Source organism: Mastigoproctus giganteus, chromosome 13 (genome assembly GCF_048544385.1).
Source record: "Mastigoproctus giganteus isolate SK-2022 chromosome 13, ASM4854438v1, whole genome shotgun sequence".
Lineage (NCBI taxonomy): Eukaryota > Metazoa > Arthropoda > Arachnida > Uropygi > Thelyphonidae > Mastigoproctus > Mastigoproctus giganteus.
Genome location: NC_143587.1, coordinates 42,170,759 through 42,186,431, shown reverse-complemented (window position 1 = coordinate 42,186,431; position 15,673 = coordinate 42,170,759). Strand labels below are relative to the sequence as shown.

General features: G+C 35.3%; 1 protein-coding gene across 3 annotated transcripts in view; it reads left to right on the top strand.

Moving 5' to 3' along the window:
- The window catches only part of GluRS-m (putative glutamate--tRNA ligase, mitochondrial), a 193,548-nt gene extending 180,076 nt beyond the window's left edge, over window positions 1-13,472 (top strand). For all 3 annotated transcript variants that reach the window (XM_090387441.1, XM_090387440.1, XM_090387442.1), the window contains 2 exons: window positions 6,118-6,278; window positions 12,544-13,472. In XM_090387441.1, coding sequence (XP_090243567.1) covers window positions 6,118-6,278; window positions 12,544-12,636 — 254 coding nt within the window. In that variant the 3' untranslated portion in view covers window positions 12,637-13,472. The remainder of the gene's footprint in view (window positions 1-6,117; window positions 6,279-12,543) is intronic.
- Window positions 13,473-15,673: the final 2,201 nt, after the last annotated feature.

Genomic DNA, 15,673 nt, shown 5'->3' with positions numbered 1-15,673 from the left:
GAAGTCCTTGTTGGTTATCAAGTTTTTGCGTTTCTTTGCAATTGTGGTGAGTTGGGTGAGCATGGCAAGCTTTTGATTCTCATTCATCTTGCTGTTTGGATGATTGTAAAAGTTTCAAAAGGAGTCTTCTCCTCGCAGTTGCCTTACAAGGCTATGCAGGTCATTAGTGCATGCTTCATCAGGGTCACTATTGTCTCGACACATCATCTTACATATTTAAATTGTTTTGCAAATGTCCCAAGTCCAATTCATACAATTTACACTGTTCTAGTATGAGCCTTTCACTGTCATCAGATCTTGACGTATGTCATCTCTGACAGTATCTATTTCCTCATTGTGAAATGGAATGTGCAGCATTATCATCACGTGCTTGTACTTATTGAGATCCTGAGCCAAGTCATAGTTTCGATAGCGTATTATGCATGGATACTGCCATTCCTTGCAGATCTCGTTAGCACTGCATGTGTAATTTGTGACAAAGCATGACAGTAACATTATCTAAGTGGTGTGGTCTCTTCTCGTATTTATCAAGTCAAACCAATTCTCTTTCCATATGTCGCACGAATCCTCTGGAAGGTTCTCTTCATTCATTTCTTCACTGGACTTCCTCACTCTCTGTCACTCGATAAGCCAAACAGTGGGAATGAAAGCTACTGCCGTGGCACTCTCCGACACGGGCTGATGTACCAAGTACCAGGCATGACTTGTGATCTCAACACTGTTGAGCATGTTGATGGATAGTTTTTTTGTGATTTCGACAATCTGGATGTTTGTTCATGATCACAATGATCTGCCGCTGCAAATTGCCAATCCCTCGGTTTGTCTTATTCGTGAACTCAAGAATGTACAAGCACGAGATGGTAATGTTCCACACAAAGGTTATAGCAGTGTGGAATTCAGTCCCTTTCACTACTCAGAAAAATTATTGATATGAAAATGTCTAGGCACCGAACAATGGAATGGAATGAAAATGCAGATTGTAACAATACTAGGAATTTTTATTTATTTTCAACAATACAAATACTTGTATTGTTGCAATCATACTATTCAACAAATAGCTGCAATCAAATGGGTAATTAGGCTATTGGCCTAACCTCTTCCAAACATTGATTCGGTAGAATAAGCAGTGGACATGTGCATAAAACATTACATATAGCTCATACTAAATATTTTGGACTGAAGTATGATACTAATATCACTAAATTGATTTGGTAGAGTAAAACGTTACATCGTTCATAATTTTAAAACGGTTCTGATTTTTGTCAAAGACGTTTACACATAAAATGCGCATGCGTTTTTATTTTTTTTTTTTTGCCAGTGGGGTAATGTATATATGATACCTGCAGGAAACATCACTACACTTTATACATAACTGCAACTCATTTGAGTTGCAATTGGCAAAACTGAATGGACCAAAATATTTTAACCCAGACCCTTTAGGGATTCTGGGTTCAAATCTTGCTGGTAACTGGAGGAATTCTTAAAGGCATCTTGGATTGGGGCTATAGTTAACTGATTTCAAGGTAAAGGAGTAGGGGTCCCTCTCCCCATGAGTTATTCTGGGTTTTTCAAGTTGCATAACAGTCTTTTGGGTATACATTTGTACAGACATAACACAGAGGTGCAATATGGTCTAAGGTGCTGATGCACTATTCAACCAACAATCCATCCCTACTGAATTAGCATGTCATTTCATCTCTTTTTTTCCAAATCAACCTGAAGACATTCATTAGTATGTCAACAGCAATTCACGTTCAACTTTAAACTCCCCAAACTAAGTTTTCTTTTACTTCAGTTCTTTGGAACAGTCTTCCTTATGTGTTTCCTCAAAATATGGTACAGTACTATAGGTTACACTAGCCTTTTGTATTTGGGACTAATACTTAAAAAATAAATAAAAATTCCTAATATCTACACTTTCTGGCCACTTTTGAGGTCCAGTTCTAAAATGGTAATAGTTTTGGGTATGGATTTGGGGGGGGGGGTAATAATCCAAGGCCCAAAGGTGTGTTTACATGTAAAGATTTGTTTGAAGTCTGTTGTTGAAGAGTGCCACGGCAGTAGCTTTCATTCCCACTGTTTGGCTTATCGAGTGACAGAGAGTGAGGAAGTCCAGTGAAGAAATGAATGAAGAGAACCTTCCAGAGGTCCAGCATAATTCTTATCAAGTGTTATGGTTTTAATGCATTTACCAATGATCGAGAGGTATATTATTAGTGTATTCAGCTACAGAGGCACCTTCAAGCATTGCAAATACAGATAGCCCTCGATTTATGTCAGGGTTAGTTTCCTGGGGGGACAGGCGCAAATGGAACCCTTTATATAATGGAATCAATCGGAAATCACAGGGTTAGGTTCCTGGCACAAAAAATTTTACCTACCACTTTGCATTGATTGTTTTATTTTATTAGCATTCTTCATAGTCGTAGTAATAGTCAATGGAGGCTTATTCATAGCCCTACACACATTAGGGCGGCTTTCACCAGATTCCATCCTCCAAATATTGCACTATTCAATGAACTTCTTTTACAAAACATGACATTTCTTTATTCTATTAAATTAAAATCCTTATAACAGGATTGGCAAAAACTGCACACGGATATCACTATTATTATTATTTAATTTATTAATAGCACAATTAGTAAAACATGTTAGCGTAATAGATTTCCAACACGTGTAAATAGCGTAAACAACAACCAACTGAATGCTTCACCGCATAGACCTTTATCACCCACATCCACGAGTGGCTACTTTGATGGCGGGAATTTTTCTCGACTCTGATTCGGATGTGCTAATTGCTGATCAGCTCAGATTGTCTTAAATCACTAACAGTGCATGATACACAGTACAGTATGATACCGATAAATTTTGTCTGGCGATTTTTAAACTTTCAATTTATAAAAAAATTGCAAATAAAAATAAAAATAGTGCTGTGGTTAGTGATCAGCGCTATTGAAAATCACACCAGCACAAAACAAGGGCTACCTGTATATGAACAGTGCATGTGGAAGATGCTGTTATCACTGTGCAATGGTTAACTATAATATTAAAATTTTAAAACAAAGTTAAGATTAAATTATGGAGGCATAGGTAATGTGGTGCATAATGTCTATTACAGAATAAACTGTTTGCATGACTCCTTTCTTAATAGGCATGTCAATTTTATCTGGTAACTATAAGTTATCCTGGGGCCTCTGACTACGTTAACAAAATTCCAGGCAATTTATTTATTTAGCTAGAAAATTTAGTGAGACAATTGACAATACACATGAAAAATTAGCATGTTAAATTATAGAAACTGACTTAAATACATACAAAATTGATCACAGAACTTTTCCTTATTACAGGTGTCCCCACTGGGATAGACAATTACAACAAATCCGTTCTATATCTCATTTCTAAATTGAATTATAAATAGTTCCTTTACGACATCCAATTTGTTTATCCAGCTACCTGATAGGCTAGTCAAAGTTATCACAGTTAGGATTTCAGAATGCCTTTCTCCCCCTTTTTGGATTATTTCCTTGACTAGGAATAATAATACGAAACAGTACTTATAATAACTTTCGTTTCTCCAAGTTTTTGGAACCAGCTCCTTGGTCTTCTGGCACTTTCTTTAATAGCTTCCACATCAGATGCCTTGTTTTAACCAAGATTCTCCTCGACCAAACTCATTTAAAGTGGCCTATTCATACTAAACTGCCCACTTACTTTAAATTTATCTACTCTCTTGGAACTTCTAGTTACATATCCGCAACTAACTACAACTCCCAATCACGACTTCTCTTGACTACTAACTTACTCGCTGCTTTCCAACTTGCTAACTCCAAAAAACTCTCGTGCCCGTACTCCGGCAAAATTCTCGCTCTCGTACTCCGACCAAAATTCTCTCTCGCCCGTACTCCGACAATTATCGCTAACTCCGAAAAACTCACTCTTTCTTGCCACCGAACCAGTCCTTATATATCCGAACTTTACCTAAATTTCGACCTGACCTCCCCTCAGTAAGTCGAATGTTCACTGTACTTCTGAGAATAATGGTCTCACCCTTAAATATTTTTCTAATGACTATTCCTAATCCCATTACAACTGTTTGTTGCATGTATAATTGTTGTTCACTGAAATTTTCTAATTATACAGAATGTTCCCATGTTAATTTCACCCATATACTTTATTATTATTATCTTAATTTATTTATTTATATAAATTTTTTTTTTTTTTTTTAAATAAGCTTAAGCTTACATATTCAAAGGGTTGCATTTTTGTGCACTCGTTATAAAAAGAAATAGAGCAAGCAGTAACTTCACTCAAGATAATATTATTACATTAGCACTTATCTTTCACAGGCAACATGTTATAAGGCAATCACAGCAAATTGCCATAGTATTTCTTTGCTTTTTCCATCTGTTAAATTTTTACAGAAGATACATGCAATCTGCAGCACTCTCTCTCGTACATTAAACCATTGTTAGGTAGTGTTGCTTTTTTGTTGAGAAAATCTAGATTTTTCACTTATATTATTCCTGGTTATTGTGCTTTGTTAACCAGGTCAGTTCACGAAGTCCATAATTTAATTTCTACATGATTGTAAACAATAAATTTTGATAAGAAATATCAATAAGCAAATATATAATGGAAGCCAAAGTCAGGACAATTTAAAAAAAAAAAAAAAAAAAAAAACCTGTAAAGACATTTTGACGTGAATAATGTCTATACTGGGGGGTACCCTAGGATGCTCAGGGTGTCAGAAAAAGTGAAACACCTAACCGCTGTTATATCTCTGAAACTAATAGACAAAAGTATAAACAATTTATACTTATTTTGTCAGGTATATAATGCCGTCGACAAATGTGCAAGAAAAAATTAGAAATTTTGATATTTAATATCATTTTTTTTGAAAAAACTAAAAAGTTCACACTTTGGTCATTTGCCGTTGCACCTTGGTTACTTTCACTCCCAATAGCAGTGACGCAACAAGTACAATGCATGTGCCCAAGAAAACTCAATTGTATGCAACAAGTGCAGTGATGCAAAGAGTTGCATACAATTGAGCAAAAAAAATTGTTGCCCTTTGAGAGCTCTACAAGGATATATAACTAGATTTCAAATCGGGTTTTTAGTTTTCGAGGATTGAACAACTTGTTAAAGTAGCTACTTCATTTGGTTACTTCACATTTGTCGAGCAGTGCGGTTGTGTTGTTGGCCTATTCACCCATAACCTGTTTGAACCGGTTTCAAGCAGTATGTTATTGTTATTTTGGTTTTTAGGAGCATTAGCAACTAAGGCCATATTGCTCCGGGAATATGCGGTGGTCATTCCCTTGACCTTTCTGCATACTCCGTATTTGGTGGTGACGGGCTCGAACCCCAATCTAATTAAGAAGCGTGTGCTACGCACTGCTGCTCCTTCCCACCTGGCTACGGAGGTGCCTGAAGCAGTATGAAGCAGAGTTATCGAGTGTCAGTGGGATGATGTCATTTGTTCTGAAGATCCTTTGCTCAGTTACTTCGCATTTGTCGAGCAGTGCAGTTGTGTTTCATTTAGTTAAGTTGTGATGATGCCAAAAGTTACAGCAACTAAACGTGTTCAAATGTTTTGACAAAATCACAAATCTAAGCATATTCCTCAACTTCATGGAATCAACATTTGATCTTAAACTCGCATCAGATCATACAAAATCTACTACACTTGGTCAATCGTGTATCGACTTGGTCTTCAATTGCGATGTTAGTTTGAATTGTTTCAACCACGTATTCTACTTTAGTTACCACGAACCTTTATTGTTGTTTGTAAATGAAAATAAAACTAATTTTATTAAGCTTAAATTGTATTTTTTCATTTCACATGAGTTTATTCAAGGATCCATCTTTGGATCCATGAAGCTAACGTCGATTTTTTTAAAAACACATTGTCTTATTGGTTTTAATAAATTTGTTTAAATTATGGCATTTATTTGCACCTTCAAATAAATAGGGGGTTGCTAAAGAAACTTAAAATTACCAAAATTGGTTCCTATTGATATTTATATGATGTTTTGTAGTATACAAAATGTGTGGACTTCATTCTACAGGAAATATGAAGTAACTGAGTCTTCATTCCGACTTATCCTCTTTCAGTGATGTTCCTTAAATACATGATTAGAGAACTGAAGACCATTTCTGATGTAGAATTTGAGAAAAAAAAATTTAATGATGTCATAAAGTCATATTGTAGTGAGCATGGGCTTCAGTCAAGCACCTGCATGCATCTCTTAAGAAAAACCCTTACAGGAAAAAAGGTGAGCTTATTTTTTATACTTATATTCTTAAGACCTAAAAATGATATTTATCTGCATATTTATGAAATGGAAAGCATGTAGTAAATGAGTCTGTATTTTACATAGAACAAGGAGTTCTCACTGCCTGGAAATCATTTAATACAGAGGGGAAAAAAAACCAGGTATATATATATATATATATATGAACATAACTGAACACAGGTACAGTTAGCATCAGAGTGGAAACAAATACTTAAACAAAAAATATAAAAAGGGATATTGATAGCTTTCAGATGCTGCCTACATCCTTTGTGAACCATAAAATTAACAGTGGCAGTTGTAACAGCTGTATTCAAAAACTCGAAGTTAAAACCCATGCTTGCTACTGACCATTGTGTAGTTGCATGGCAAAAGGGTCTCAGGGGAAGTAGTTTCAGAAGCAATAATGAAACATGATAAACCAAATATGTGTGCGTGCGTGCACACACAGTAAGTTCAAGGACCTTTTATATACAAGTGGGCACAAAGGAGTAGTAGGAATGCTTACATAAATGCATGCACATACACATCCAACAGTAAATATGTTGATTTTGTTTAAGGATGATAGATGCCAGAATTGGATGCATCTGCATACCTTGGTCTCTGTTAATGATATTGTTTGTACTATGTGCCTTCATGTGAAAAGCTAACCAATGGTTAGCTTCCTCTCCTCCTTTCAATAATGGTGTGTAAAGTCTGTTAGCTGTGCATTGTTGGAATTGAGTTGATGTTTTTTGCAAAAGCTGTGCAAGATACTTGGAAGTGTACTCAGCAGTATAGTATATACAGGGAACATAGTAGTGCAATTAGATACTTTACAGCACAAGTGCAAAATTTGTTTTCCTCCTGTTTCACAGACTCCAGCTTTTTGAAAGTCAAAACGTGGCAGCTATGCATATTATATGCATTGTCTGCCTTATGCATGTTTCGTAGATGTGTGAGGGAACTTCTTCCATCTTAAATTCTTTTTTGTATAAATATCCTTAAGGAATTTTTAATTCCATATGGCAGTAAATCTGTTTGTGTACTGTAAAAGTTAAAACTGTTAGACTGTTGTATTTATTACGTGTCCAGTCTTGTGTAAATAGGTGCTACTTTCAAAGAAATATCCCAAATTGTATACATTTACAACTTTAGTCACATTAGCTACCTCAGATAATCAGTGTAGTTCCAGGTATAGTGCAAAGTAAACTAGAGGTTGAATTTTTGTTTCAGTTTGTGCCGAATTTGGTCCAGTTCAGTCTGGTTAAACTGAAAGTTGTTTTGTTATTTACTGTCTGCAAAACTTATTTAAATAACCTTTTTTTTTTTTTTTTTATTTGGAATAAGGATTACCTGTTTTATAAGCAAGGGTACCAAGGGTAGTATAAGTATGAAAAATGCGAGTTAGGGTTGAATTTGAAAGTGTCTGCAGTTCTGCCCAGACACGATAGCAGGGAGTATATGATGAGAGCCTTGTCGATCAATTCTGCCCTGGAGAGATTGTGACAGGCTCAAGGAGTAGAATTTTTCTCAGCCTGGTCTGTGCTTGTTAACAGGAGAGACTCCTTCTACAGGGATGGGATACACTTAAATAGAGAGAGGGAACAAGAATGCTATCGAAGCAGAGTTAGGTGGGTCGGAAAACTGCTAGCTTGGAGGGATACACGGACTAATAGATTAACAGTAGCTGCTGGCAGAGGTGAAAGTGATTCTTTCACTGCTTCTATTGAAATGCAATTGAGCAGCAGCCTGGAAAGCAAGGCATTGGGGATTTCCAGGCCTGCTGGGAGTCATAGTGGAACAAGTAAATACATGGGCTGTGTTAGGGTAACTAAGAGTAGAAACAGGTGCATGTATACTTGCATGTACACCAATGCTAGGAGTATAGTAAATAAATTTGATGAGCTTGAAGTGCTAGTCAAGACATCAAAGGACGATATTGTTGGGATATCACAGATGTGTCAGACATAAGCAGTGCAAAATTGGAATTTGGGGAGTACAATGAGTACAGGAAGGGAGGAGGGGTTATGCTGTTAGTTAAGAAACATAAAATTAATGGAAGTGCATCCAATTGATGTTGTACAATGCAATGTTGAGTCTGTTTGGTGTGACATAAGCACTGAAAAAGGAAAAATGAGAGTAGGTATGTGTTATAGGACTAATGAATCTGATGAGTATAATGAGCAGTTGTGCAGAGAAATAGTAGGCCAGTAAATCAGAATGTCTTATAATGGAGGATTTTAACTTTCCATATCGACTGGAACTTGTGGGTTGTCGCTCACACACTAGCAAGGCTTTTGTGGATTTATTGGATGATTGTTTTCTACATCAGCATGTTCGGGAGGCAACTAGAGGGAGTAATACTCTTGATTTGATTTTCAGTAGTGATTCTTCATGCATTAAGAATCTGCAGATAAAGGAACCACTAGGTGGCAGTGATCACAGTGTGCTGAAGTGGGACTTACTCAGAGGTAAATACCATCAAGGAAAAAGGGAAGGGTTTTTGTTTTCGTAAAGGTTTTTAAATTCCATACGGTGGGACCAATTGATGATGTTACCAACAACAAATTCAAATTGGGAAGCATTCAAAGAATTAATCTCGGAAGCTACTAGGCTTTTCATACTAACTAAGAAATATTGTTCAAGGTTTAGGCTTAAATGGATGTCAGATAAACTAATGAGACATGTGGCAGAGAAAAAAAAATGAATGGGATACATATAAAGTAACTGGTGACACAGAAGCCTATGATAGATAGAAACTGGTCTGTAACCATGTCACAAAGGAGGTTAGGCAGGCAAAGGCAGATTACAAGAAATCTTTGGCAAAGGATGCAAAGAAAAACAGCAAAGAGTTCTTTACTTATGTAAACTCTAGAAGAAAGGGGATGAATCAGATTGGTCCACGATATCAGTGGTTCAACTGTTGGTGATCTCAGGTAGCTAACAAACTAAATGAGTATTTTCCATCTAAATTCAAAAATGAGGAGTTATTCAGGGAGGGGATTGCCAGAGGTGTATTAAACTCTGGCAGTAAGCTAGATATTCTTGAAATAACTGAGAATAAAGTAGAGGAGAAATTGTTGAAGATAAACATAAAGGCACCTGGGATGGATGGAATCTGTCCAGTTATATTAAAGGAGGCAGCAAATGAAGTAAGCAAACCCTTAGCCATAATTATGAGAGCTTCCTTGGGCTCTGGGGAGGGAGGTCCCCATGGACTGGAGATGTGCAAATGTGACCCCAATCCACAAAGGGGGATCAAAGGGAGACACAGGTAATTACAGACCTATTAGTTCTGTTCCAGGGAAATTAATGGAGGCACTGGTTAAAGAAGCATTGCAGGATCATCTAGACAAGACTTCAGTTATAGCTCAGACGTAGCATGGGTTTGTTAAGGGGAAGTCTTGTCTGACCAATTTGATTGGATACTATGATGTGGCCACAAAGGAACTGGATGCAAAGAATAATTTTGATATCATATATTTGGATCTTAGAAAGGCTTTTTTACTGTTGTACATGGATGATTGCTGCACAAATTGGAGCAGTGTGGCATTGGAGGCAAATTTCTGCTGTGTATAATGGGATGGTTGAGTGGGAGAAGACAGAGTGGTAATCAATGGACACTGCTCTTCGTGGGCTAATGTTATTAGTGGAGTTCCTAAGTGTTCAGTTTTGGGCCCATTGTTTTCTGTATTTATAAATGATATTGATGATGGTATATCAGGCTTAATGTTCAGGTTTGCAGACGATATGAAGGTTAGTAGGGTTGTTATTGACACTAATGACAGTATGCTGCTGCAACATGATCTAGAAAAGTTGAGCAGATGGGCTGAGAGGTGGCAACTGAAGTTTAAAATTGACAAATGTAAAGTACTGCACATGGGAAGCAGTAATGTATCAACTGTGGGGTTACTACACTGACAGTGGTAGAGAATGAAAAGGACCTGGGGGTAATTGTGCAGCAGATATGAAGTTTTCTGAGCAGTGCAGGTGGTCTGCAAGAGTAGCTCATGGTGTCTTGTCAATGATATACAGGAATTTTTCTAGCATAGATAATGAGGTGATTATCCCCTTGTATAAGGCAGTGGTCAGGCCATACCTTGAGTACTGTATACAGGTCTGGAGACCTCATTTTAAGAAAGGTGTAGAGCAGTTGGAACAAGATTAGTGACTGGAACAAAAGGGTTGCTCTTACGAAGAAAGGCTTAAGTTTTGGAAATTACAGTGTCTGGTGACTAGGCACCTACAAGATGATCTGATTGAGGTGTATAAAGCCTTGAATGGTTTTAGCATGCTCAGTGCTGATGGGATTCTTCCTCTTGCTCAGAATAATTGCTTAAGAAGGCATAAATTCAAATTGAGGAAAGACAGTTGTAGACTGGATGTTTGCCTTTAGCCAGCGGGTGTTGATTGCTGGAACAAACTTCCATCTGTTGTAGAAGCTGATAGCTTAAATAGATTCAAGGCAGAACTTGACAAACATTTGGAGCGAGTGGATGGGTGAAATGAGAAAGGTGTGTGTTTTTTTTTTTTTTTTTTTTTTTGTTTTTTTTTGGCTGATGCTGTTTAAGCTTGATTTCTTGCATCATGTGCCTTTGCTAATGCTAATAGTTATAATTTAATGTACAATTAAAGTTATTTAGTCTTTGGGTATAATTTAGTGTAAAAAATAAAATCTGTTACTAATTAAAAAAATTAAAGTTACTAGTTAAAAGATAAAAAAAAATTACTACTTCATAAATATAGTAAAGTTTTTTTTCTCTTTTAAATATATAGCTATTGAAACATTTAATGTAAATCACATATACATATTTTTGTCATAATTATTGCAGCACCATTTGTCTTCATAGTTTTCAACATTAAAAATGCTGTGGTTTATTAATTTTTTCCCTTACATTTTTAGGGAATATTTATACAATAATACTGAGTTGGACATCTGATCTATAAAAGGAAACATCTTACATGTTTATATGCTTTTATTTTAACACAGAGCGAATGCAAACAAAGAAGTATGTGAAAATGTTGATATTTAGGAACAACTTTCTTTTTAATTTATAATCCTTTTTTAAAAATAACAAATAAAATATTTAAATATTATAGATATTCCTTTCAGCAAAGATAAGAGAAAAAAATGTTTTAAAAGTTAATAATAAAAAATTTAAAATTAATTATAAAAAATAAAATAAAAAGGGAGATTAAATAACACCAGTCAGTCTTGCAACTTTATTTATTGATGTTGAAAACTGTTCATTTTGAGTTAAGATAGAAGTAAAAAACCAAACTGTTTCAAACAGTTCAAATTTTGAAAAATTGTATTTAATAGCAATGTAAGAATTTGCAATGCAAATTTCTATCAGGACAAAATTAACAGCATGATTAAATATTTGAGGAACTTCATTTTACTTTAATTATGGCTATCTTAAAATAAACTGAAAGTTCTGGTCACAAGCATAACCTTGAATTTAAACCTGCCAAGTATTTAATTATAGTTTCACTTTTTGCTATGTGATACTATTATGGCGTAGCCGAGTGGTCAGGAGCGGGAGTGCAGTAGCACATGCTCTTTGAGTAGACCGGGGTTCAAGCCCCTGACTGCTGAATACGGTCGATCTGCCAACCCGCACTGGACCAGCATGGCAGATTATGGTCCACTTCCCTCAGCATGAATTGTTGAGGAGGCTTCCATCCTGCAGTGGGTTGATAATGGCTGCACTTTACTTTACTTTTTTACTGTTATGGCTTTAATAATTTTTTTTCCCCAGAAATAGAAAATTCTGGGTAATTATAACTTTATACTGTTTCACAAATTTTGAAAGGATTTAAAAAGCACCAATGAAAGGACACTGGGTCTGCTGAGACTGTCTTTGACTCTTCTACCAGCTTATGATTTGAAATATAGGAAAAAAATCATTAAAAAAATTAACAAAAAAAAAAAAATAATAATAATAAATAAATAAAAAAAAGAGAGTCTCAGTAGACCCAGTGTCCTTTCATTGGTGCTTTTTAAATCCTTTCAAAATTTGTGAAAGCGGTATAAACTTTAAAACATTCTTTGTCTGTTACTTAAATACTCAGTATATATAGAATTCAATATTAAATTGTTGAAACTTAAACAAAAACTTGATAAATACCTACAACAGCAGAAATTATTTTTTACTCTTATTTATAGAATTTTTCCACTCTATATTAGTAGTTAAGCTTTTGGAAATAGGTGAGCTTTCCTCTCTTTTTTTGATTTTAAATGTCATTGTCTTTTTTGCTTTAGCAAGGACCACCAGTAGTAGAAGTAATGGCTACACTAGGAAGAAAAGTCTCTTTTCAAAGGCTTGAAGCTGCATTACAACAGAAAGACAAATAAAACATCATTTTTGGTAAAAATGTACGAAGTGGGCATAAAGAAACATTGGCACTCCTGCATGAAATATCTATATTACAAAGAATATGCACTTGATATCCCTCTTCATGCTCTCTCTCAGTATTAAATAAGCTTATCATGAATTGTCTGAGAATAAAATTACAAATCTAACTATTGGCTGCTCCTGGAAATCATGGATTGTAATATTAACTGTCAGTAAATATAGTCAATAAAATCCTTAATGGAATGGGCTGCCACAGGAATAGGAGGAAATGCTGGTACCATTGTTATGATCTTGACTACATGGACAATGCTCTGCCAACCAATAAAGCTTCCCATACAAATTTTAGCTTGACCAAGATAGAAAACTTCCTAATCAAACACACAGCACAACTGGAAAAGAATGAGCTCTGGCATAGCAGTATATTCTTGACAGATAATTCTTCATATTTCTTGTATTGACAAGTGGAACTTTATCATTTTAGTCCAGGTGAACTAACATGAAACATCAAGGCTGAATTTCTGTTGGGATCGTATTCTTAATTCTTAGAACATGTTGAGAAACAGTCATATTAAACTTGTGGTGTGATTTGAAAAGAATATTATCTATCCAGAAATATAAAGTGAGCCAGATTAGACTCACTTTATATTTCTGGCATTAATATGCATGGCTTGAAAATTTGTGCTGAGATGAATCTGCATATAATTGTGTTGGAATCTTATTCTTCAAGGAGAAAGTAGAATTCATTGTAGATGAGTACTGATACGTTGCATAGCACAGTATCTAACCCAGCCATCATTAAATAAGTGGCTATCCTATGAAGATATTACTAAAGATAGGCATTGGAGAAATTAAGCACCTCCACAGAGTATAAACTGTTTTTAATTTCTTAAATGACTACAGATTAGTCTCAGATATGTTGCAGTACTTTCGGTACTACTTCTGTGACTGTGAAAACAGCAAAACACGTAAATGTTGGTAACTATCTAAACATGGGATTTTCTTTAATTTTGAGCTATCTTAATAATCTTACTTAGATATAAGCTTTCTTACTTAATAGTTAAATATACACATCAGAACAGATCATAATTAATTAATAGACAATTTTAATAGTTAACGAGAGGCACCTCCGTAGCCAAGTGGGCAGGAGCAGCAGTGCGTAGCACATGCTTCTTGATTAGACCAGGGTTCGAGCCCGTGACCACCAAATACGGAGGATGCGGAAAGGTCAGGGAATGACCACCGCATATCCCCGGAGCAATATGGCCTTAGTTGCTAATGCTCTTAAAAAAAAAAAAAAGTTAACTGCCCAAGATTTATAGGTCAAATGTTCATAAGTAACTAGAAGGTAAATTAAATAATAACAATGAATACCTACATTGTTGTACTTATTACACCTTCAGCTTCACATATTAAAACATAGGTTAATAAATTGGCTGTATATATATGAATGATTATCTACTCTCCAACTAAGGTTACTTTAAAACTAAAGTTAAGATCATATGGATCCAGTTGTGGCCTCACTGTGTTAGGTCCACAGTGAGGCCATGATTCTATGGTATTGAGGAATTAGCGGTTTATATATCATATTCCTAGAGGTATTAACTTATTTGGTGTGTCTTGCTACCTGTTCTTTGAAAACATCTCAACTGTGTATGTGGAATAAGAATTATGATAAGAAAAATGGTGAGAGTTTTTTATTGCAGTTTGCTGTTTTTTGTCTACTCATCAATGTAGTTGACAAGTAGATTATGTTAACCATTTAGCCACATGGATTGGAAGAAATAATTTCCATAATTATTTAAATATCGTACACCCACATTAAGTTTAAAATTGAAATAGAACAAAACAGCAGTCTACTATTCCTAGATCTGTGGTTCACTAGGTATGGTAACTTCCTCTTGCTAGACACATACAGGAAACCTAAAAACTGGGATAATATCCTAAAGTATAACTCCATCAAATGGATTGCTAAGAGTTTCAGTCTAAGAGCCTGCCATTTTTGTAAAGACCAAGCCCTTAAAAAAAAACAAATGAATAGAACTTGCCAAATCTTGAAGAACAATGGTTACTCCCACAAACTTATAACCAGAACTATTAAAATAAAAGAGAAATATCTCAATAGATGATCAAAAACAGTACATTACCATTCCCTATGCCCCAAAATTAGTGAACAGAGAAAGAATATAGCTAAGAAATATGAATTACATACTAGATTCACCAGGGCCACCACCATTAAAAATATAATTAACCCTCATCCCTTGACAAGAGCTCAATTTACAAAATACCCAGTGTATAACTTCAAATATAGAGATTGCAAAAAATCTTATGTTGGAAAAAGCAGTAGAAGACTGTTCAAAAGAATTAATAGAAGAAAATCAGATCCCGCATAACTGCACTTGGAGTGAGGATCACCAGTGGAACTTCAAAAAAACAGTCTTAACCACTCATGAATACCACAAATGCAGTGCATAACTAATAATCATTCAAATAAAGGAGTGCAAATAGATAATCACATTCATATCGTCAAAAGCAGGGTTTTTTAAGAATTGAAAAACCAATAATAATAGGTCTAAAAAAAAAAAAAACAAGCAATAGTTGCAATAAAGAAACCCCACTGTCATTTGATCCACCTACATAGTTAAGATGTTCTCAAAGCATAGCAGTAAGTCAGAAGGCTTGTCCCTAATCTGTTAATACTCTATAATCATTAAAATCTATTACCTCTAAATCCCTCAAAACGCTAGAACCACGTCCTCATTTGTTGGTAACTAAATTTAGTTACCAACATTTACCTGTTCTACTGTCCTTTCAGTCACTTCAAAAAAGTGGGCGGAAATACTAGAAACATCTGAGAATAATCTGTAGTCCTTTAAGAAATTAAAAACATTACACAAGTTGAACTGCTTAATTTCTCTCCATTTTGATTTATCTGCACACCATGCCTCCAAAAGAACAAGGTAGGTACACTACCTGACAAAATGTACCAACCATTCAGGTTTGTACAAAAAAAAAAAAAGCTGAGATATTCTAGCTAAG